The sequence below is a fragment of the Mobula birostris genome, chromosome 11 (genome assembly GCF_030028105.1).
Source record: "Mobula birostris isolate sMobBir1 chromosome 11, sMobBir1.hap1, whole genome shotgun sequence".
In the NCBI taxonomy this organism is placed as follows: domain Eukaryota; kingdom Metazoa; phylum Chordata; class Chondrichthyes; order Myliobatiformes; family Myliobatidae; genus Mobula; species Mobula birostris.
In genome coordinates, this window is record NC_092380.1 from 112,564,899 (window position 1) to 112,590,462 (window position 25,564).

Here is a 25,564-nt window from a genome sequence, read left to right on the forward strand (position 1 = left end):
AACCTCTGTGGTTAGACTAACTAGCCTATAATTTCCTTTCTTTTGCCTTCCTCCCTTCTTAATATCGCTGTGATGATTGTACGTTCTAGTATCAATTGTTTGGCGACAATAAAGTATAAAGAGTGGAGAACACTTGCAATCTTCCAGTCCTCTGGGACCATACTGGAATCTAGTGATTCTGGAAAGATCATGACCAATGCATTTTTTATCTCTTCAGCAGCCTCTCTCAGGACTCCGGGATGTAGTCCATTTGGTCCAAGTGACTTATCCACCTTAAGACCTTTGAGTTTGCCTAGGCACTTTTTCCTTTGTAATAGCAAAGGGACTCACTGCTTCCTGACACTCATGGACCTCTGGCATGCTGCTAGTGTCTTCCACAGCGAAGACTGATGCAAAGTACCCATTGAGTTCATATGCCATTTCGTTGTCAGAATCAGGTTTATTATCACCATCATGTGACGTGAAATTTGTCCTCCATTACTACCTCACCAGCATCATTTTCCAGTGGTCTAGTATCAACTCTCACCTCCCTTCTACTCTTTATATAACTGAAAAAACTTATAATATCTTGCTTTATATAACTGGCTAGTTTGCCCTCATATTTAATCTTTTCCCTTCATGTTGCTTTTTTAGTTGCCTTTTGTTAGATTTTAAAAGCTTCCTAACTTCCCACTCGCTTTTGCTACCTTATACGCCCTTTCCTTGGCTTTTATGCAGTCCTTAACTTTTTTTGTCAGCCACGGTTGCCTGCCCCTGCCATTTGAGAACTACCTCCTCTGTTGGACATATCTATCCTGCACTTTGTGAACTGTTCCCAGAAACTTCAGTCATCTCTACTCTGCCATCATGCTTACCAGTATCCTCCTCCAATCCACCTGGGCAAACGCTCTCATGCATCTGTAATTCCCTTTATTCCATTGCGATACTGATGCATGTGAGTTATGCTTCTCCCTCTCAAATTGCAGTATGAATTCAATCTTTTTATGATCACCATCTCCGAAGGGGTTCTTACCCAGCACCCAATCTAAGATGGCCCCTTTCCCCACATAGGCTCAGGCTCAAGCTGCTGCAAAAAGCCATCTCTTAGGCATTCAACAAATTCCCTCTCTTGCAATCCAGCACCAACCTGATTTTCCCAATCCCCTTGGGTATTGAAGTCCCGCATTACAATTGTGACATTACTCTTATTACATGCCTGTTCTAGCTCCCTTTGCAATCTCAACCCCACATCTTGACTTCTGTTGGAGTCCTATATATAATTCCCATAATGGTTTTCTTTAACCCTTGCAGTTTCTTAACTCCACCCACAAAGATTCAACATTCCCTGACCCTGTGTCACCCCTTTCTAAAGGTGTAATTCCATTTCTTACCAACAGAGCCACAACACTGCCTATGCTTTCCTGCCTGTCCTTTCGATACAAGGCATATCATAGAACATAGAATAGTACAGCACAGTACAGGCCCTTCGGCCCACAATATTGTGCCGACCCTCAAACCCTGCCTCCCATATAAACCCCCACCTTAGATTCCTCCATATACCTGTCTAGTAGTCTCTTAAACTTCACTAGTGTATCTGCCTCCACCACTGACTCAGGCAGTGCATTCCACGCACCAACCACTCTCTGAGTAAAAAACCTTCCTCTAATATCCCCATTGAACTTCCCACCCCTTACCTTAAAGCCATGTCCTCTTGTATTGAGCAGTGGTGCCCTGGGGAAGAGGCACTGGCTATCCACTCTATCTATTCCTCTTATTATCTTGTACACCTCTATCATGTCTCCTCTCATCCTCCTTCTCTCCAAAGAGTAAAGCCCTAGCTCCCTTAATCTCTGATCATATTGCATACTTTCTAAACCAGGCAGCATCCTGGTAAATCTCCTCTGTACCCTTTCCAATGCTTCCACATCCTTCCTATAGTGAGGTGACCAGAACTGGACACAATACTCCAAGTGTGGCCTAATCAGAGTTTTATAGAGCTACATCATTACATCGCGACTCTTAAACTCTATCCCTCGACTTATGAAAGCTAACACCCCATATATCCCTCGACTTATGAAAGCTAACACCCCATAAGCTTTCTTAACTACCCTATCCACCTGTGAGGCAACTTTCAGGGATCTGTGGACATGTACCCCGAGATCCCTCTGCTCCTCCACACTACCAAGTATCCTGCCATTTACTTTGTACTCTGCCTTGGAGTTTGTCCTTCCAAAGTGTACCACCTCACACTTCTCCAGGTTGAACTCCATCTGCCACTTCTCAGCCCACTTCTGCATCCTATCAATGTCCCTCTGCAATCTTTGACAATCCTCTACACTATCTACAACACCACCAATCTTTGTGTCATCTGCAAACTTGCCAACCCACTCTTCTACCCCCACATCCAGGTCGTTAATAAAAATCACGAAAAATAGAGGTCCCAGAACAGATCCTTGTGGGACACCACTAGTCACAATCCTCCAATCTGAATATACTCCCTCCACCACCACCCTTTGCCTTCTGCAGGCAAGCCAATTCTGAATCCACTTGGCCAAACTTCCCTGGATCCCATGCCTTCTAACTTTCTGAATAAGCCTACCGTGTGGAACCTTGTCAAATGCCTTACTAAAATCCATATAGATCACATCCACTGCACTACCCTCATCTATATGCCTGGTCACCTCCTCAAAGAACTCTATCAGGCTTGTTAGACACAATCTGCCCTTCACAAAGCCATGCTGACTGTCCCTGATCAGACCATGATTCTCTAAATGCCTATAGATCCTATCTCTAAGAATCTTTTCCAACAGCTTTCCCACCACAGACATAAGGCTCACTGGTCTATAATTACCTGGACTATCCCTACTACCTTTTTTGAACAAGGGAACAACATTCGCCTCCCTCCAATCCTCCGGTACCATTCCTGTGGACAACGAGGACATAAAGATCCTAGCCAGAGGCTCAGCAATCTCTTCTCTCGCCTCGTGGAGCAGCCTGGGGAATATTCCGTCAGGCCCCGGGGACTTATCTGTCCTAATGTATTTTAACAACTACAACACCTCCTCTCCCTTAATATCAGCATGCTCCAGAACATCAACCTCACTCATATTGTCTTCACCATCATCAAGTTCCCTCTCATTGGTGAATACCGAAGAGAAGCATTCATTGAGGACCTCGCTCACTTCCACAGCCTCCAGGCACATCTTCCCACCTTTATCTCTAATCAGTCCTACCTTCACTCCTGTCATCCTTTTTTTCTTCACATAATTGAAGAATGCCTTGGGGTTTTCCTTTACCCTACTCACCAAGGCCTTCTCATGCCCCCTTCTTGCTCTTCTCAGCCCCTTCTTAAGCTCTTTTCTTGCTTCCCTATATTCCTCAATAGACCCATCTGATCCTTGCTTCCTAAACCTCATGTATGCTGCCTTCTTCCTCCTGACTAGATTTTCCACCTCACTTGTCACCCATGGTTCCTTCACCCTACCATTCTTTATCTTCCTCACCGGGACAAATTTATCCCTTACATCCCGCAAGAGATCTCTAAACATCGACCACATGTCCATAGTACATTACCCTGCAAAAACATCATCCCAATTCACACCTGCAAGTTCTAGCCTTATAGCCTCATAATTTGCCTTTCCCCAATTAAAAATTTTCCTGTTGATGTTAAGCTCCCAGCTAGGCCTTCTTTCAGCCTCGACTTAGTAATGGCCACGTCATACCGACCAATCTCTAATTGCGCCTCAAGTTTGTCAACTTTTTCCTGAATGCTATGTGCATTTAAATACAGCACCTTCAGTCCTGCATTCCTTGCCCTTTTGAATTTTGCCTCTGATACAACTTAACTCTTTGTTCTGTCTGCATTTGTACCCAATCATTGGCTTGTCCATCCTTACATTCACGTTACATTCTTCATCTACTTGTAAACCTGCTGGCTCATCCTCAGCTCTATCATTCTGGTTCCCGCCCCCCTGCCATGTTAGTTTAAACCACTCCCAACAGCTCTGGTAAACCTGCCCGCTAGAATATTGGTCCCCCTTGGATTCAAGTGCAACCTGTCCCTTTTGTACAGGGCACACCTGCTCCAGAGGAGGCCCCAATTATCCAGAAATCTGAATCCTTGGCCTCGCACCAATTCTTCAGCCAAGCATTTATCACCACCTTATTTTATTCCTATACTCACTGTCGCGTGGCACAGGCAGCAATCCCGAGATTACTACCCTTGAGGTCCTGCTTCTCAGCTTCCTCCTTAACTCCCTGTATTCTTTTTCAGGATCTCCTCCCTTTTTCTATCTATGTTGTTGGTATCATGTGTACCGTGACTTCTGGCTGTTCACCCTCCCCTTTTAGGGTATTGTGGATGCATTCAGAAACATCGCAGATCCTGGAACCTGGGAAGCAACCTACCATCCATGTTTCTTTTTCGCATCCAAGGAACAGCCTACCTGTCCCCCTAACTATAGAGTCTCCTATTAATGCTGCCATCTTCCTCAGTTCCCTACCCTTCTGAGCCAGAGGCACGACTGCTGTTGATTCCCCCAGGTAGGTTCCGCACCCCCCTCCACCAACTATACCCAAAATGGAGTACTTACTGTTGAGGGGATGACCACAGGGGGGCTCTCCACTATCCAACATTCTCCCTTTCTTCTGAGAGTCACCCATTTATCTGTTTCCTGTATCCTCGAGGTGACTACCTCCCTGTAGCTCTTGTCCCTAACACTTTCCCTAACAAACTGAAGGTCATTGAGCTGTAGCTCCAGTTCCCTAACACAGTCTCTAAGGAGTTGCCTGTTAGACCACACTTGCAGTTCTGGTTCCCTCATAGGAAGAATGTGGAAGCTTTAGTGAGGGTGCAGAGGAGATTTACCAGGATGCTGCCTGGATTAGACAGCATGCCTTATGAGGATAGTTTGAGTGAGCTAGGGCTTTTCTCTTTGGAGTGAAGGAAGATGAGAGGTAACTTGATAGAAGTGTACAAGATGATGAGAGGCATAGATCGTGTGGGCAACCAGAGACTTTCCCCAGGGAGAAAATGGCTAATATGACAGAGCATAATTTTAAAGAGATTTTATCTCACCCTCTTTCAGGCCCCAGAGTTGTACAGGTGGAAGTGTTAGAATGTCATTCAGATCCAGATTTGAACTTCAAAGTCAGTTGAATTTATTGTCATCTGAACAAGCACAGGTTGGATGAAAAACTTACTTGCAGCTGCATCACAGGCGCATAACATCAGATAATCAGCATTCACATGGAAGTGATAAATTAAGTGCAATTGTTACAAGAAAAAACTAATTAGATTTTTTTTAAAAGTCCATTTTAGTGCAGAGTGATCAGTGGTCATCGTGTTAGTAAACTAGTGATTAGGCTTGTGTTGGTTGCTTCAAGAACCGAATGGTTGAAGGGAAGTAACTGCTCTTGAACCTGGTGGTGTTGGGGCTTCAGGCTTCTGTATCTCCTGCCTGATGGTAGCTGCGAGAAGATGTCCCAGAAGATTTCATTAATTTACTAGGCGCTAACATTGAATGAGTGATTGCAGCTTCATCTCAACATTAGCTGAGTATACAAATGGTGAAATACCTTTCACCATGAGTAAGATGATGCAGCAATACAATTTTTATTATTTTTTTATTTAGTGAAACAGCATGGTAATAGACCCGCCTGGCCCAATTGCCTCCATGTGACCATTACCTTATTAACCCGTATGTCTATGGAATGTGGGAAGAAATCCACACGGTCACAAGGAGAATGTACAAACTTCTTACAGACAGCGCAGGAATTTATAGTGTTACACTACGGTGTTGCCTTAATAAAGAGTCCTGTCCTGAGCTACCGGAAACCCACAGGGTCACGAGGGGAATGTACAAACTCCAGTTGTGGGATTTGAACCTGTGTCACTGGAGCTGCCACGGTGCCACTGTGATTGATGGACATGTTTCTAACCACTGTGTGTTCCCACAGGATGTTTGGATCGGGCAGAGAGCACAACTTCACACGTCCGAATGAAAAGGGAGAGTACGACGTGGCAGAAGGAATCAGTTCTACTGTGTTTCGAGCTATTTTAGTAAGTTTATGACATTGAAGTGTGTGATCTGATCATGCTGCTGCTGCCTAGCTGAGCTTGAACTAATCTGATAACAAAAATCTGCTGCTTTCGTACGGATGGGTGATTTTTATTTGAGTAATTTTTTTTTAAATAATAGGAAGTAATAGTTAATCACTTGCACCATTTGAAGCAACGCGAGTACATAATTCAGTGCTTCTGATAGACCCCGTGAGCAGCTATTAATATGCATTTGAGTTGACTCATTTTTACAAATTTTAAATAGCATGCTGTCAGAAATGGAGCAATATGCAGAATCTGAATTAGGTTTATCACTGACTGATATGATGTAAAATGTGTTTTGTGGCAGCTGTACGTTGCAAAGACATAAAATTGCTATAAATTACACAATAAGTAAATCATGCAAAAATGAAAAGGCATCACTAGGTTAGGTTCGGAAATCTGATGGTGTAGGGCAGGGCTTCCCAACCTTTTCATTATGCCATGGACCAATACCATTAAGCAGGAGGTCCGTAGACCCCAGGTTGGGAACCCCTGTTGTAGGGGAAGAAGCTGTTCTTGAATTGTTGAGTTTGTGTCTTCAGACTTCTGTATCTCCTCCCTGATGGTAGCAATGAGAAGAGTCCAGCCGGGATGATGAGATTCCTTAGTGATGGATGCCGCCTTCTTCAGGCATTGTTTCTTGATGATGTGGAGAGGCTGTTTCCTATTGTGGGGGAGTCTAGGACCAGAGGGCACAGCCTCAGAATAGAGAGACATCCATTTAGAACAAAGATGAGGAGGAATTTTTTAACTAGATGGTAGTAAATCTGTGGAATTTATTGTCATGGAGGCCAAGTCATTTAAATAAATTTAAAGCAGCGGTTGATAGGTTCTTGGTTGGTCAGGGCACCAAAGCTTATGGGGAGAAGGCAGGAGAATGGGTTAGAGAAGGATAATAAATCAGCCATGATGGAATGCTGAAGGAGCAGATTCAATGGGCAGAAGGGCCTAATTCTGTTTCTTTGTGTTATGCTATTGTGATAGGGAGTGCTGTGTCTGTGTTGGAGCTGGCCGAGACTACAATTCTCTGCCGCCTCTTTTGATCCTGTGCATTGAAGCCTCCCTACCAAGCTACGATAAAATTGTATATTCTCCATCATACAACAATAGAAATTTGCAAGAGTCTTTGACATAATGAATCTCCTCAAACTCCTAATGAAGTGGAGCCGCTGGTGTTCCTGCTTCACGATTGCATCAATGTGTAAAATGGGTTTGAAACGCTTGGCTTACACCATCACTTGGTTGTGATGCATTTTGGTCGTACAGTATGTTCAGGAGTCTTTTAATAAATCAACAGAACCCCAGAGTGTTGATGCCACATGGCTGGGTTTCGAATGCTAAATAATGCATTCCCATCTGTTCATTAGGACATAGTAGATGCAAGCGTTCGTCCTGTTATTGGGGAATTAGTGACTGACTTGTTCATCTGCTTTATTTTCTCTCCCTGTGAAGAACTTAATTCATATTTTGCAACATCACAAGATATTGTAAAGGTTGAAAATAATTCTTTTTCTTCAAGAATAGAAAGAGGGAATAACAGACAAAACACTGAGGGAACTCAGCAGCTCAGTTAGCATCTAAGAGGAGCAGTAAACAGTCAACATTTTGGGCTGTGATTCTTTGTCAGGTCCTGATGAAGGGCCTTGGTTTAAAATGTTGACTGTTTATTCTTCTCTGTAGATGCTGCCTGACCTGTTGAGTTCCTCCTGCATTTTGTGATTTTACGTGTGTTACACTAGATTTCCAGCATCTGCAGAATCTTTTGTGTTTATAAAAGGAAAGAGAGAGATTACTTCAATTTGTCACAAGTACATCAAAATAAACAGTGAAATGTGTTGTTTTGCTGAGGATGTCTGAAGACAGCCCAGCTGTGTCACCATACCTCTGGTGCCAACTTAACATGACCACAGCTCACGAACCCAAACCCTAACCCTAACCCGTGCATCTTTGGAATGTGGGAGGAAAGTCATACAGTCTCCTTGCACAGCATGGCCGGAATCCTGGGTCCTGATGAAGGGTCTTGACCTGACTGTTTATTCATTTCCATGGATGCTGAGTTGCTGCAGCACTTTCTGTGTTGCTCTGAATCTCCTTACAGAGTGCACTAGGAATTGAACCCGGAGCGCTGGTGCTATATAGTGTTATGTTAGCCTTTACCCTTCTGTGCTACCAGCAGACACGGTGGCACAGTGCCACATGGAGAGTCCCTCCAGGTCACATTTCATTCTGACTTAGAATTATATCACCATTCCTTTGTACTCATTGGATTCATTTCTTGAAACTGACAGCTCGAGACAGGCTGAAGGGCCTGCTTCCTTGCTGTATAACTATGACTCAACGGCATGTGGGCACAGTGGTGCTAGTTCAAGAAGATGGCTCATCATTCCCCTCTGAAGTGCAGTGGTGCAGGCAATAAATATGACACATGCTTAAGTCTGTAAACTGAATCGATAGCAAGATGAATTACATGCCTATTCATTGGTAAACAATATCAATGAATAAAACGTACTTCCTAAGTAAGGAGTACAAGTACTCTTTGGCTTTTTAAACATTCATCCCTTGTAGTACAGATGCACCAACCTAAGCAACGGTTTCCATAGAGCTTCTTCACTCGTCATGAGCGTTTTGAGTTGGTGATTCATCAGCTATAGCATGTATTTACAGCACATGACACTGTATGAGAGGGCTGTGGTACATAGCAAGCGAGCAAACAGGGCAGGAGCACAATTCCCACCTAAAAATGACCAATTCAAATTGTCTGATATTAGAGAAAAGAGACTTGTGAAAGTTGCTGAGTTGTTTCCAAACCTTGCTGGGCCACAAGGGTTAGCCGTTATCGCTGGCACTAAGGGTTCAATTCCCGCAGGAGTTTGTACGTTCTCCCTGTGACTGCATGGATTTGCTCTATAGTTTCCTCCCACATTCCAAAGACACAGATTATTGTTAGTAAGTATTAGTTATGCTATGTTGGCGTCAAAGCATGGTGGCACTTGTGGGCTGCCTTCAGCAAATCTTTAGACTGTTTTGGTCGTTGACACATGATGCATTTCACTGTATGTTTCGATGTACATATGACAGCTCTTTTTAAGTGAGCTGGCTCTAACTACTTCTCAACTCTTTCCATTTTGATTGCCATGGTGTGCTTCATGGTTTGACTTCTGTTCTTCCCTAGTTTGGCACACTGGTCTTCATCAGTCAGGCCACTGGCAGGTAGTGATGCTGGTGCGGCTGTGCTTGTGTTCCGCTGTGGTTTATTGTTGTAGAAAAGTTGTTACTAAACTGGAAAGAATTCAGAAAATACTTACAAGTATGAGTAAGAGCGGCTAGTCACAATCTTATTCCCAGGATAGGGGAGTGTAAAACTAGAGGGCATAGACCTAAGGTGAGGGGGAAAGATTTAAATTTTCTTCATAATGGGATGGTGGGTATATTGAGCAAACTGCCAGAGGAAGGATAGAGGCAGATACATTTAAATTGTTTAAAACACATTTGGACAGGTATGTGAATGGGAAAAGTTTAGAAGGTAATGGGCCAACCTCAAGCAAATGGGATTAGCATAGTTAGACATCTTGGTTTTGTCATGGAAACACTAACAACACCAGAGTGGCTTTGAGTTTTGTTTTAAGAGTTTATTAACTTGATATCATGGAGAGCCTGCAGCAGTCTCCACCACCACCAGAACTCTGATTTTTAGGTTATACAGAGCTCATATTTATACAACGAGACAAACAACTTTGCATAACTTTGTTTAGCAGCCCACAGTCAGAACGTGATCAACCATTCAAAAGACATGTCAATTATTTCTGAGCATGAGTCTAACAGGTCTCTCTGTTCCCTGTTACCAGGACTCATAATTTACCCCCAGACACATCCTTCCTCCTGGTTCCAGGATAAATTAGTATCTTATTTATTTGCATTCCTGGCACTGCACTGGTCATCCAAGGTGATTTTCGACTCATATCAGCACTCATAAGTCCAGCTGCTCCAGAGTGGTCAAATATCCCATCATACACAAGTTTTAACCATTTCCATGCAAACACGAGGAATTCTGCAGATGCTGGAAATTCAAGCAGCACACATCAAAGTTGCTGGTGAACGCACCTCGAACAACACCTTATATTCCGTCTGGGTAGCCTCCAACCTGATGGCTTCTCTAACTTCCGCTAATGCCCCACCTCCCCCTCGTACCCCATCCGTTATTTATTTATATACACACATTCTCTCTCTCTCTCTCTCTCTCCCTCTCTCCCTCTCTCCCTCTCCCCCTCTCCCCCCTCTCCCCCTCTCCCCCTCTCTCCCTCTCCCCCTCTCTCCCTCTCCCCCTCTCCCCCTCTCCCCCTCTCTCCCTCCCCTCTCCCTCTCCCTCTCCCTCTCCCTCTCCCTCTCCCTCTCCCTCTCCCTCTCCCTCTCCCTCTCCCTCTCCCTCTCCCTCTCCCTCTCCCTCTCCCTCTCCCTCTCCCTCTCCCTCTCCTCTCCCTCTCCCTCTCCCTCTCCCTCTCCCTCTCCCTCTCCTCTCCCTCTCCCTCTCCCTCTCCCTCTCCCTCTCCCTCTCCTCTCCTCTCCCTCTCCCTCTCCCTCTCCCTCTCCCTCTCCCTCTCCCTCTCCCTCTCTCTCCTTTTTCTCCCTCTGTCCCTCTGACTATACCCCTTGCCCATCCTCTGGGTTCCCCCCCCCCTTTTCCTTCTCCCTGGGCCTCCTGTCCCATGATCCTCTCATATCCCCTTTGCCAATCACCTGTCCAGCTCTTGGCTCCATCCCTCCCCCTCCTGTCTTCTCCTATCATTTTGGATCTCCCCCTCCCCCTCCAAATCCCTTACTAGATCTTCCTTCAGTTAGTCCTGATGAAGGGTCTCGGCCCGAAACGTCAACTGTACCTCTTCCTAGAAACGCTGCATGGCCTGCTGCGTTCACCAGCAACTTTGATGTGTGTTGCTTAACCATTTCCACCACAGGTTTGCATGGGCAAGTTGGGCTGAAAGGCCTGTTTCTGTGCTATCTAATTGTATAAATCAAATATTCATAAACATCTAACTCTTTTATGTAGTCTGAATTAAAAATATTGAGCAAAAAAACTGAAATGCTGGAATCAGACATTTAAAAAAAATAGTGTTTAAGAGATACAGCTTGGTAACAGGCCCTTCCAGCCCAATGAGCCCTTGCTGCCCAATTACCACCCACATGACCAATTAACCTACGAACCCGTATGCCTTTGGAACGTAGGAGGAACCAGAGCACTCAGAGGAAACCCACGCAGTCACAAGGAGAACATACAGACTTGTACAGACAGTGGTGGGTATTCAACCGGCTGGGTTGCTGGCACTGTAATAGTGTAACACTAACTGCTGCGCTACCGTGGAATGAGAAACAAATAATGTTTTGTATTAAGACCCTTTGAACTGGGAAAGTGAGAAAACAGGTTGGCTTTAAACTGCAGAGTGGTTGGAGGATAGGGCTCATCAGTACACAATTCAAGTAAACTTTCTCTTCAAGTTTAAACTGCAGATGCTGGAAATCTTAAACAAAAACAGAAGATCCTCAACACTCAGCAGGTCAGGCAGTGTCCGTGGAGGGTGAAACAGTTAACATTCCAATTGAAGATGAAGAATCAGAGTCAGATTTAATATCATCGGCATATGTCATGAAATTCGTTGATTTTGTGGCAGCAATACAATACATAATAGAGAAAAAGCTCTTCATTACACTATATAATATTCAATAGTTAAATTAAGTAGTGCAATAAAAATAGATTTCTTTTTTAAATGTAGTGAAATAATGTTCATGTGTTCAATGTCCATTTGGAAATCGGATGGCAGAGGGGAAGAAGCTGTTCCTGAATTACTGAGTGTTTGCCTTCAGGCTTCTGTACTTCCCTCTTGATTGTAGCAACGAGAAAAGGGGCATGGCCTGGGTGTCCTTAACACTCCTTAAAACTGTGTCCTGGATACTCTGAAGGCTAGTGCCTATGAAAGAGCTGAGTAAGTTTACAAGTCTCTGCAACTTACTTTGATCTTGTGCAGTAGATGCACCCCCACCTCATGCCCCAGACCGTGATGCAGCCAGTTAGAATGCTTTCCATGGTACATTTGTAGAAATTTGCGGGTGTTTGGGTATCATACCAAATTTCCTCAAGCTCTTACTGAAATATAGCAGCTGTCATGCCTTCATTGTAGCTGCATCAGTGTGTTGGGTCCAGGTTAGATCCTCAGAGATAGTGACACCCAGGAACCTGAAATTGCTGTATTGTACTGCTGAGCATTGAGGGCGTACTGTGTTGGCATCGGAATGTGTGGCAACACTTGTAGGCTGCCCCAGCTCATCCTTAGGTTGTGCTAGTTGTTAAATGCAAATTAAGCATTTAACGGTACATTTTGGTGTACATATAATAAATAAACCCGAATCATTTTTTTTTACAAGCCTCCACAATCTATGAACTCACTTTCAAGGACTCTGCAACTCATGCTCCCAGTATTACAGTGGATTCCAGATCATTGGGACCAGTACATTTTGGCCCAATTAAATGGCCTCCCCAGTTAGCTGAAGTTTCACAGAAATAGTTAAAAAGGTATAAAAAATACAAACTAATTAACATTTAATGCACATAAATGAAATACAGAACAAATTAGAATGTATCAGAACTGCAGTACGATAACCAGACAACAGAAATTCTGCAGGTGCTGGAAGTTCAAGCAACACACATCAAGTTGCTGGTGAACGCAGCAGGCCAGGCAGCATCTCTAGGAAGAGGTACAGTCAACGTTTCAGGCCGAGACCCTTCGTCAGGACTAACTGAAAGAAGAGTTAGTAAGAGATTTGAAGGTGGAGGGGGAGGGGGAGATCCAAAATGATAGGAGAAGACAGGAGGGGGAGGGATGGAGCCAAGAGCTGGACAGGTGATTGGCAAAAGGGATATGAGAGGATCATGGGACAGGAGGTCCGGGGAGAAAGACTGGGGGGGGGGGGGACAAAACTAGAGGATGGGCAAGGGGTATAGTCAGAGGGACAGAGGGAGTAAAAGGAGAGAGAGAGTGAGATAAAGAATGTGTGTATAAAAATAAATAACGGATGGAGTACGAGGGGGAGGTGGAGCATTAGTGGAAGTTAGAGAAGTCGATGTTCATGCCATCAGGTTGGAGGCTACCCAGACGGAATATAAGGTGTTGTTCCTCCAACCTGAGTGTAGCTTTATCTTTACAGTAGAGGAGGCCGTGGATAGACATGTCAGAATGGGAATGGATTTTAGTTCACACATCACGACAACTCAAGCACGTTTAAATGCTTTTATTAGTAAGAATATAATTTCTTTTTTAAAAGTATTTACAAATGGTTACTATGAATGTTAATATAAGCCATGCCAAGTCATTGAAAGGCATTTGATAAATTCTTCATTTCTTCACTGATGTTGCTCACAGTGTGTCCTTTCTGTCTTTAAATTTTGTTCTTCACAGAGGCATCTGGTAAAGCCTGTTCACCACTCTCGTCACCTTGACTCGATGCACATAACGTCGGAGAAGCTCACCAGCTGCTGCTTTTCAAAGTAAACACTCTCCAATGAATTGGGTGGTGGATTTTGATTGGAGTGGTACTGTTCAGTACCTGTGCGATCATATCTCAGAACCTGCGATCCATCCTCGACACAGGTGTATGGGCTGCCATTCTCTGTTCCAAAAAATTGATGAAGGTCTGGGAGAACACAGATTATCTTCTGCACCATCATGAACAACCAACCAACCTGGAACTCTCATGGTGTTGATTTCTAGCACTCAGGAGTGACATTGCTGAGTCTGACTGCAGAAACTGGAGTTGTTGCTGCTATTTATTGAGGGGAGGATAAACACCGTGCTCAAATATGGTCATTGTAATGATGGCTTCATCATATTAGGACATTAACGTTATATCTGCCCATATTTAGTCATTTGGTTCATCTAGTTGTCAACCATTGTTGATGTGTAACTATGTCACACAATTTATCTTCCCCCAATAAATAGCAGCAACAACTCCAGTTTCTGCAGTCAGACTCAGCAATGTCACGCCTGAGTGCTAGAAATCAACACCATGAGAGTTCCAGGTTGGTTGGTTGTTCATGATGGTGCAGAAGATAATCTGTGTTCTCCCAGACCTTCATCAATTTTTTGGAATAGAGAAAGGCAGCCCATACACCTGTGTCGAGGATGGATCGCAGGTTCTGAGATATGATCGTACAGGTACTGAACAGTACCACTCCACTCAAAATCCACCACCCAATTCATTGGAGAGTGTTTACTTTGAAAAGCAGCAGCTGGTGAGCTTCTCTGACGTTAGGTGCATCGAGTCAAGGTGACGAGAGTGGTAAAGAGGCTTTACCAGATTCCTCTGTGAAGAACAAAATTTAAAGACTGAAAGGACACACTGTGAGCAACATCAGTGAAGAAATGAAGAATTTATCAAGTGCCTTCAATGACTTGGCATTGTTTATATTAACATTCATAGTAACCATTTGTAAGTACTTTTAAAAAAGAAATTATATTCTTACTAATAAAAGCATTTAACCATGCTTGAGTTGTCGTAATGTGTGAATTAAAATCCATTCCCATTCTGATATGGCACACATTTTAATTCCACGTCCCATTCCCATTCTGACATGTCTATCCACGGCCTCCTCTACTGTAAAGATGAAGCCACACTCAGGTTGGAACAACACCTTATATTCCGTCTGGGTAGCCTCCAACCTGATGGCATGAACATCGACTTCTCTAACTTCCGCTAATGCCCCACCTCCCCCTCATACCCCATCCGTTATTTATTTTTATACACACATTCTTTCTCTCTCTCTCCTTTTTCCCCCCTCTGTCCCTCTGACTATACCCCTTGCCCATCCTCTGGGTCCCCCCCCCCGCCCATCTTTCTCCCCGGACCTCCTGTCCCATGATCCTCTCATATCACCTGTCCAGCTCTTGCCTCCATTCCTCTCCCTCCTGTCTTCTATCATTTTGGATCTCCCCCTCCCCCTCCAACTTTCAAATCCCTTACTAGATCTTCCTTCAGTTAGTCCTGATGAAGGGTCTCGGCCCGAAACGTCAACTGTACCTCTTCCTAGAAACGCTGCATGGCCTGCTGCGTTCACCAGCAACTTTGATGTGTGTTGCTTAACCATTTCCACCACAGGTTTGCATGGGCAAGTTGGGCTGAAAGGCCTGTTTCTGTGCTATCTAATTGTATAAATCAAATATTCATAAACATCTAACTCTTTTATGTAGTCTGAATTAAAAATATTGAGCAAAAAACTGAAATGCTGGAATCAGACATTTAAAAAAAATAGTGTTTAAGAGATACAGCTTGGTAACAGGCCCTTCCAGCCAATGAGCCCTTGCTGCCAATTACCACCCACATGACCAATTAACCTACGAACCCGTATGCCTTTGGAACGTAGGAGGAAACCAGAGCACTCAGAGGAAACCCACGCAGTCACAAGGAGAACATACAGACTTGTACAGACAGTGGTGGGTATTCAACCGGCTGGGTTGCTGGCACTGTAATAGTGTAACACTAACTGCTGCGCTACCGTGGAATGAGAAACAAATAATGTTTTGTATTAAGACCCTTTGAACTGGGAAAGTGAGAAAACAGGTTGCTTTAAACTGCAGAGTGGTTGGAGGATAGGGCTCATCAGTACACAATTCAAGTAAACTTTCCTCTTCAAGTTTAAACTGCAGATGCTGGAAATCTTAAACAAAAACAGAAGATCCTCAACACTCAGCAGGTCAGGCAGTGTCCGTGGAGGGTGAAACAGTTAACATTCCATTGAAGATGAAGAATCAGAGTCAGATTTAATATCATCGGCATATGTCATGAAATTCGTTGATTTTGTGGCAGCAATACAATACATAATAGAGAAAAAGCTCTTCATTACACTATATAATATGCAATAGTTAAATTAAGTAGTGCAATAAAAATAGATTTCTTTTTTAAATGTAGTGAAATAATGTTCATGTGTTCAATGTCCATTTGGAAATCGGATGGCAGAGGGGAAGAAGCTGTTCCTGAATTACTGAGTGTTTGCCTTCAGGCTTCTGTACCTCCCTCTTGATTGTAGCAACGAGAAAAGGGGCATGGCCTGGGTGTCCTTAACACTCCTTAAAACTGTGTCCTGGATACTCTGAAGGCTAGTGCCTATGAAAGAGCTGAGTAAGTTTACAAGTCTCTGCAACTTACTTTGATCTTGTGCAGTAGATGCACCCCCACCTCATGCCCCAGACCGTGATGCAGCCAGTTAGAATGCTTTCCATGGTACATTTGTAGAAATTTGCGGGTGTTTGGGTATCATACCAAATTTCCTCAAGCTCTTACTGAAATATAGCAGCTGTCATGCCTTCATTGTAGCTGCATCAGTGTGTTGGGTCCAGGTTAGATCCTCAGAGATAGTGACACCCAGGAACCTGAAATTGCTGTATTGTACTGCTGAGCATTGAGGGCGTACTGTGTTGGCATCGGAATGTGTGGCAACACTTGTAGGCTGCCCCAGCTCATCCTTAGGTTGTGCTAGTTGTTAAATGCAAATTAAGCATTTAACGGTACATTTTGGTGTACATGTAATAAATAAACCCGAATCATTTTTTTTTACAAGCCTCCACAATCTATGAACTCGCTTTCAAGGACTCTGCAACTCATGCTCCCAGTATTACAGTGGATTCCCAGATCATTGGGACCAGTACATTTTGGCCCAATTAAATGGCCTCCCCAGTTAGCTGAAGTTTCACAGAAATAGTTAAAAAGGTATAAAAAATACAAACTAATTAACATTTAATGCACATAAATGAAATACAGAACAAATTAGAATGTATCAGAACTGCAGTACGATAACCAGACAACAGAAATTCTGCAGGTGCTGGAAGTTCAAGCAACACACATCAAAGTTGCTGGTGAACGCAGCAGGCCAGGCAGCATCTCTAGGAAGAGGTACAGTCAACGTTTCAGGCCGAGACCCTTCGTCAGGACTAACTGAAAGAAGAGTTAGTAAGAGATTTGAAGGTGGGAGGGGGAGGGGGAGATCCAAAATGATAGGAGAAGACAGGAGGGGGAGGGATGGAGCCAAGAGCTGGACAGGTGATTGGCAAAAGGGATATGAGAGGATCATGGGACAGGAGGTCCGGGGAGAAAGACTGGGGGGGGGGGACAAAACTAGAGGATGGGCAAGGGGTATAGTCAGAGGGACAGAGGGAGTCAAAAGGAGAGAGAGAGTGAGATAAAGAACGTGTGTATAAAAATAAATAACGGATGGAGTACGAGGGGGAGGTGGAGCATTAGTGGAAGTTAGAGAAGTCGATGTTCATGCCATCAGGTTGGAGGCTACCCAGACGGAATATAAGGTGTTGTTCCTCCAACCTGAGTGTAGCTTTATCTTTACAGTAGAGGAGGCCGTGGATAGACATGTCAGAATGGAATGGATTTTAGTTCACACATCACGACAACTCAAGCACGTTTAAATGCTTTTATAGTAAGAATATAATTTCTTTTTTAAAAGTATTTACAAATGGTTACTATGAATGTTAATATAAGCCATGCCAAGTCATTGAAAGGCATTTGATAAATTCTTCATTTCTTCACTGATGTTGCTCACAGTGTGTCCTTTCTGTCTTTAAATTTTGTTCTTCACAGAGGCATCTGGTAAAGCCTGTTCACCACTCTCGTCACCTTGACTCGATGCACATAACGTCGGAGAAGCTCACCAGCTGCTGCTTTTCAAAGTAAACACTCTCCAATGAATTGGGTGGTGGATTTTGATTGGAGTGGTACTGTTCAGTACCTGTACGATCATATCTCAGAACCTGCGATCCATCCTCGACACAGGTGTATGGGCTGCCATTCTCTGTTCCAAAAAATTGATGAAGGTCTGGGAGAACACAGATTATCTTCTGCACCATCATGAACAACCAACCAACCTGGAACTCTCATGGTGTTGATTTCTAGCACTCAGGAGTGACATTGCTGAGTCTGACTGCAGAAACTGGAGTTGTTGCTGCTATTTATTGAGGGGAGGATAAACACCGTGCTCAAATATGGTCATTGTAATGATGGCTTCATCATATTAGGACATTAACGTTATATCTGCCCATATTTAGTCATTTGGTTCATCTAGTTGTCAACCATTGTTGATGTGTAACTATGTCACACAATTTATCTTCCCCCAATAAATAGCAGCAACAACTCCAGTTTCTGCAGTCAGACTCAGCAATGTCACGCCTGAGTGCTAGAAATCAACACCATGAGAGTTCCAGGTTGGTTGGTTGTTCATGATGGTGCAGAAGATAATCTGTGTTCTCCCAGACCTTCATCAATTTTTTGGAATAGAGAAAGGCAGCCCATACACCTGTGTCGAGGATGGATCGCAGGTTCTGAGATATGATCGTACAGGTACTGAACAGTACCACTCCACTCAAAATCCACCACCCAATTCATTGGAGAGTGTTTACTTTGAAAAGCAGCAGCTGGTGAGCTTCTCTGACGTTAGGTGCATCGAGTCAAGGTGACGAGAGTGGTAAAGAGGCTTTACCAGATTCCTCTGTGAAGAACAAAATTTAAAGACTGAAAGGACACACTGTGAGCAACATCAGTGAAGAAATGAAGAATTTATCAAGTGCCTTTCAATGACTTGGCATTGTTTATATTAACATTCATAGTAACCATTTGTAAGTACTTTTAAAAAAGAAATTATATTCTTACTAATAAAAGCATTTAACCATGCTTGAGTTGTCGTAATGTGTGAATTAAAATCCATTCCCATTCTGATATGGCACACATTTTAATTCCACGTCCCATTCCCATTCTGACATGTCTATCCACGGCCTCCTCTACTGTAAAGATGAAGCCACACTCAGGTTGGAACAACACCTTATATTCCGTCTGGGTAGCCTCCAACCTGATGGCATGAACATCGACTTCTCTAACTTCCGCTAATGCCCCACCTCCCCCTCATACCCCATCCGTTATTTATTTTTATACACACATTCTTTCTCTCTCTCTCCTTTTTCCCCCTCTGTCCCTCTGACTATACCCCTTGCCCATCCTCTGGGTCCCCCCCCCCCGCCCATCTTTCTCCCCGGACCTCCTGTCCCATGATCCTCTCATATCACCTGTCCAGCTCTTGCCTCCATTCCTCTCCCTCCTGTCTTCTATCATTTTGGATCTCCCCCTCCCCCTCCCACTTTCAAATCTCTTACTAATTCTTCCTTCAGTTAGTCCTGACGAAGAGTCTCGGCCTGAAACGTCGACTGTACCTCTTCCTAGAGATGCTACCTGGCCTGCTGCGTTCACCAGCAACTTTGATGTGTGTTGGTACTATAACCAGTACCACAGACAGTAGTAAAGATGTGGTCTACAGATTACAACAGAAGATAAAAAAATGCATGCCATGATAATCATGGGAGATTTCAATATGCAGCTAAATTGGGAAAATCAGGTTGGTGCTGGATCCTAAGAGGGAGAATTTCTAGAATGCTTACGAGATTTTTTTTTAGAGGAGCTCATGGTTGAGCCCACCAGGGGATCTACTGTTCTGGATTAGGTGTTGTGCAACGAAGCAGAATTGGTTAGAGAGCCTAAGATAAAGGAGCCCTTGGGGGGGTAAAGTGATCGTAATATGAGAAAATTCACCTTGCAATTTGAGAAGGAGAAGCTAAAGTCAGATGTATCATTATTACTGTGGAGTAAAGGGAATTACAGAGGCATAAGAAAGGAGCTGGCCAAAATTGATTGGAAAATAACACTGGCAGGGATGACAGCAGAGTAGCAATGGCTGGAATTTCTGGGAGCAATTCGGATATATACATCCCGAAGAAGAAGTATTCTAAAGGCAGAATGCCTCAACCATGGCTAACAATAGAAGTCGAAGCCCATATGATAGGCTAAGAGAGGGCACATAATAGAACAAAAATTAGTGGAAGTTAGAGGATTGGAAAGTTTTTAAAAACCAACAGAAGGAAACTAAAGTCATGAAGAAGGAAAATATGGACTATGAAGATAAGCTAGCCAGTACTATTTAAGAGAATACCAAGAGTTTCATCAAATATATAAAGTGTAGAGAGGCGAAAATGATACTGGAGTGGTAGTAATGGAAGACAAGGAAATGGCAAGTGAGCTGAATAGATATTTTGCATCAGTCTTCACTGTGGAAGACACGAGCATTATGCTGGAAGTTCGAGGGTGTCAGTGGGCAGAAGTCAGTGAACTATTACCAGGGAGAAGTTTCTTGGAAGACAGAAAGGTCTGAAGGTAAATAAGTCACCTGGACCAGATGGTATACACCAGCGGTCCCCAACCACCGGGCTGCAAAGCATGCGCTACTAGGCCACGAGGAAACGATATGACTTGGCGATATGAGTAGGCTGCACCTTTCCTTATTGCCTGTCACGCCCACTGTTGAGCTTGAACGCACGCGAGGTCATTACGCACGCGTCATCCATGTCAGCGCAGGAAGGAGATCAGCTCCTCGAGCTTAAAAATGACAGCAGGCTGAAAAGTATGTTTGACATAACATCTCTGCCGGCATTCTGGATTAAATTCAAGGCTAAATATCCTGAGGTAGCCACGAAAGCACTGAAAACTTTGCTTCCATTTCCAACATCATATCGCTGTTAAGGAGAGTTTACTGCAATGAATGCAACGAAAATTAAATTTTGGAATAGACTGGACATAAGGAACCCTCTTCGAGTATCGCTGTCTCCCATCACCCCTCGATAGGACCATCTTGTTGCAGGAAAACAAGCCCAGGGCTCCCACTGATTCAGCGATATTGGTGTGTTGCAATGATTTTATAAGTGACTTATATAACCATATAAGTCACTTATAAAATCATTGACTTATAAGTGACTTATATAACCATATAACAACTACAGCACAGAAACAGACCATGTCTGCCTTTCCATGCCGAACTCTTACTCTCACCTAGTCCCACCGACCTGCACTCAGCCCATAACCCTCCATTCCTTTCCTGTCCATATACCTATCCAATTTTTCTTTGAATGATAATATCGAACCTGCCTCTACCACTTCTACTGGAAGTTCGTTCAACACTCCCCTGATAATTGACTTATCACTATATTCATGCGGGGAAAATATGCGCTGTGTGTTTAATATTAAATTCATTAGATAATCCCTTTTAGAAACAAAATTAAGTGTACTAGCTACTTATCACCTATATTCCGGTCATGATTAACACCACCCGCCCCCCCCGAACAGAATCGCCTAAAACGATTTGTAGAAAAAAATCGGCAGGTACACGCATGCGCACTGGTGCCGCGCAAGGCTTCATGGTCATTGTAGTCTTTTCCGGGGTAAACCCAACGAATTTGACTGCTACTCTTATCCGTTGGCAACCCTACCCACCTACCCTGGTCGGCCAGTCCGCAAGAATATTGTCAATATTAAACCGGTCCGCAGTGCAAGAAAGGTTGGGGACCCCTGGTATACACTACAGGGTTCTGAAAAAGGTGGCTGAGGAGATTGTGGATCAAGAATTAATTGATTCTGACATGGCTCTGGAGGAATGGGAAAATTGCAAATTTCATTCCACTCTTCAAGAAAGAAGAGGGGCAGAAGAAAGAAAACTGTAGTCCAGTTAGTCTGACCTCAGTGGTTGGGAAGATGTTGGAGTCGATTGTTAAAGATGTGGTTTTGGAGTACATCAAGGTACATGATAAAATAGGTCATAGTCAGTATGGTTTCCTTCAGGGAAAATCTTGTCTGACAAATCTGTTGAAATTCTTTGAAGAAGTAACAAGCAGGATAGACAAAGGAAAATTGATGCATGTTGTGTACTTGGATTTTCAGGCCTTTGACAGGATGCCACACATGAGGCTGCTTAATAAGTTAAGAACCCATGGTATTACAGGAAAGGCACTAGCATGAATAAAGCAGTGGCTGATAGGCAGGAGGGAAAGAGTTGGGAGCCTTTTCTGGTTTGCTTCTGGTGACTAGTGGTGTTCCACAGGAGCCTGTTGAGGCTGCTTCTTTTTTACATTATATGTCAATGACTTGGGTGACGGAATTGATGGCTTTGTGGCCAGGTTTGCAGAGAATACAAAGATAGGTGGAGGGGCAGGTAGTTTGGAGGAAGTAGAGAGTCTGCAGAAGGACTTAGATTAGGAGAATGGGCAAAGAAGTGTAAGATGGAATACAGTGTCAAGAAGTATATGGTCATACACTTTGGTAGAATGAATGAAAGAGTTTACTATTTTCTAAATGGAGAGAAAATTTTAAAATCTGAAGTGCAAATGATTTCGGTCCAAAACGTTCACTGTCCTAGATGCTACCTAGCCTGCTGAGTTCCTCCAGCATTTTGTGTGTGTTCCTCACAACTTCTATAAACTTTTCCTGTCTAACCTTAGGTACACATACTCTGGTATTTGATGTTTCTTCCCTGAAGACTCTAACTGTCTGCCCTATCTGTGTCTCTTAGGGTTGTACATGGTGACATAGATGTACTTTGATAATTTACTTTGAACTCTGAAACGTCCTCTACTTTTGTTTTTGATCATTTATTAATGCCTATCTTGACATTTTTGTGTCTAATCTTATGTTCTCTCATTATGTAAGCTTTCAGGTTCACAATCCTCTGCATGCAGTTAGGTCGTGACTAATCCAACAGCAGCCTCTCTACTTCCCTGCTGTACTGGAAGAGAACAGTTCATGCTGTTAGTTGAAGTCCCTGTTAGATGTTTTTAAACATCCGCAGAATCTCTTGCGTTAAATTTTCTCCTATTTTGCATCAGCCATGTTTGAGATGTATTTGTTGTTTATTATAACTAGTAGGAACTTGCACTGTACTTCAGCCACAAAACAACACATTTCACAACATACTGTATGTCAGTGATAATAAATCTGATTTATCTTTAGACTGCTGCATGTGCTTCCTGTTATTGTATTTATAATTGATAAATTGGTTTATTATTGGCACGTAGACAAAGGTACAAAATGTACCGATTGATGTCACAAGGCGGTGGCATGCACGGACGCAGCAGCAATGCCAGCCCCAACCAGCAGTGAACTTTTTACTGCTCGTCTTTACTTAGACTAAAAACACTGCTCAATGTTATGAACATGAAGATCTGCAAGTCTGTGTTGCTAGTGAGAGCAATAATGAAGGTGCTGCCTAGTTATGGACTAACGTAGGGAGTGGGCTGTTGCTCTGCACCACGGTCTACTCCGGCTACTTGGGGAAGCGACAGTGAGAAGCGGTGTGCTCTAACGCAGAAGTGTAATAAGCCAATTAAAGCGATACTTGAAACAAATCCCTACAGGCCACTTCTCCTATCGGTTCTACTCCCTAATGTCCAGCTGCTGAAAAATAAACTGGATTATTTATGTCTGTCTCTGAACCAGTGGGTGCCAGGAAACTGTTGCACACTCGACAGAAATGTGGCTTCAAGATCCCATTCCAGACTGTAGAAGTTTGTGCATTGCTTAGGGATCGGGACACTGCCTTCAGATGGGAGGAACAGGACAATTCTAAGGTCAGCAAGAGTCGCACACTCCCGAGTAATCAGGAAGGCAAAGTGTGAGTACTCACTGAACATTCACAACCACCTTTGTGACACCCAACCACAACAGATTGCAAGTCTACCCATAGCGATAGTGACACCTCCTGTACTGAGGGGCTGAATGCCTTCTATGCACCATTTGACACAATGAATGGTGTGGCATCAAGGAAAGGCCCCTCTCTTTCTGAGGAACAGGTAGCCCGTCTAGCTGCAGCCAAGGTGAGGAGAATCCTAGCCAGGGTAAACCCACACAAAGCTGTGGGACCGGGCAAGATACCTGGTCGGGTGTTCATGGACTCTGTGGACCAGATAACATCCCTGTAGGCTTCAAGACAACCACTGTCGTTCTGGTACCCAAGAGAACAATGGTAACAGGCCTAAATAATTACTGCCCTGTGGCACTGACTTCACCAATCATGAAGTGCTTTGAGCAGCTGGTAATGGATCATATAAAATGCTACTCTGGACCACTTTCAGTTCACCTACTGCTCAAACCAGTCCACTGATGATGCCATAGCTTCAGCCCACCACTGTCTGTTCCGCCTAGAAGATGATGCCTCGTATGCCAGGATGCTGTTCATTGACTTCAGCTCGGTGTTTAACAGAATCATCCTTCAAGCTGCTGGGTAAATTGTCCTTGCTGGGACTCAGCACCCCTCTCTGTAACTGGATCTTGGATTTCTTAACGGAATGACCTCGTCAGAACGAGTTGGCAACAACATGGCAAGCTCCGTCACAGTGGACACTGGTGCTCCCAGGGTTGTGTGTGCTGAGTCCACTGCTGATGCATGACTGTACAGCCAGATTCAGCTAACAGCATCATCAGCTTCGCAGATGATACTACTGTGGTTGGCCTCATCAGTAACAATGATGAATCGGCAAACAGTGAGGAGGTAGAGAGGTGTGAGAACAAACTGAGTCCCAACATGGCCAAGAGAAAAGAAATGATTGTGGACTTCAGGAAGGTAGAGGTCCACCACTCTTCATTGTACATCAGTGGCTCTGCAGTGGAGATAGTGAAAAGTACAAAGTTCCCTGGTGTGCACATAATAGACAATCTAACCTGGACTTACAACATTTCCTCACAAGACAAGAAGGCACAACACGTCTACACTTTCTGAGGAGGTTGGGGGACGCAAGGCTCCCCACCCCCATTCCAACAGCTTTCTACGTTAGCACTGTTGAGAGTGTCCTACCTGGCTGCATCATTGTGTGGTTCAGAAGGTGCAATGCAACAGACCACAGGACCTTACAGAAGATAGTTAAAACAGCCAAGTGGATCACCGGGGTCTCCCTCCCTTCCCCCCCCCCCGCCCCAATTGTGACAATTACCAGGAGCATTGCAGACAAAAGGGCTCAAGGCATTGTTGAGGATCCCTACCACCCGTCCCACAATCGCTTTGGCCCACTACTGTCAGGAAGATGGTACAGGAGCATCTGGACTAGGACTGCCAGACTGGGTGACAGCTTCTTCCCTCAGGCTGTGAGACTAATGAATACCCTGCCACTACCGAAGTTTCATCACTAGATCCCGCGAGTTTAACATTTTTGTTTTTATGTGCTGTGAGTGTGATATATGTTGTGGGTGCACTGTGGTTTGGAGGATTGTTGTTTTGTTTGGTTGTATATATGTACAGTCAGATGACAATAAACTTAAACGTACTGTGAAAATCTTGGTTTGGCACACTGTTCATCCAGATTTCAAGGGAAAAGCAATAACAAAATGCAGAAAAAGGTGTTACAGCTACAGAGAAAGTGCATTGCAGGTAGACAGTAAGGTGCAGGACCACGACAAGGTAAATTTGTAAAGTCAGTAGTCCCAGCTTTTTGTTCTAGAGCAATGTTCTGCCCGAGGTTAGTGGAGCTGTCTTCTCATGGCACTCCGTCTGTTGGTAGAGCAGTGTAACTGCAGTGTGATAATTACAAAGGCTGTTTCAATATTAAACATAGAAAATAAATCAGTCACAGTAAT

At 43.9% G+C, this 25,564-nt stretch overlaps 1 protein-coding gene across 1 annotated transcript in view; it reads left to right on the forward strand.

Annotated features, from left to right (window-relative positions):
• btbd10a (BTB (POZ) domain containing 10a) overlaps positions 1-25,564 on the forward strand; it is a 151,329-nt gene that overhangs the window by 101,297 nt on the left and 24,468 nt on the right. Inside the window, exon 5 of the mRNA XM_072272863.1 lies at positions 5,938-6,040. Within this exon, the coding sequence (XP_072128964.1) occupies positions 5,938-6,040 (103 nt within the window). The remainder of the gene's footprint in view (positions 1-5,937; positions 6,041-25,564) is intronic.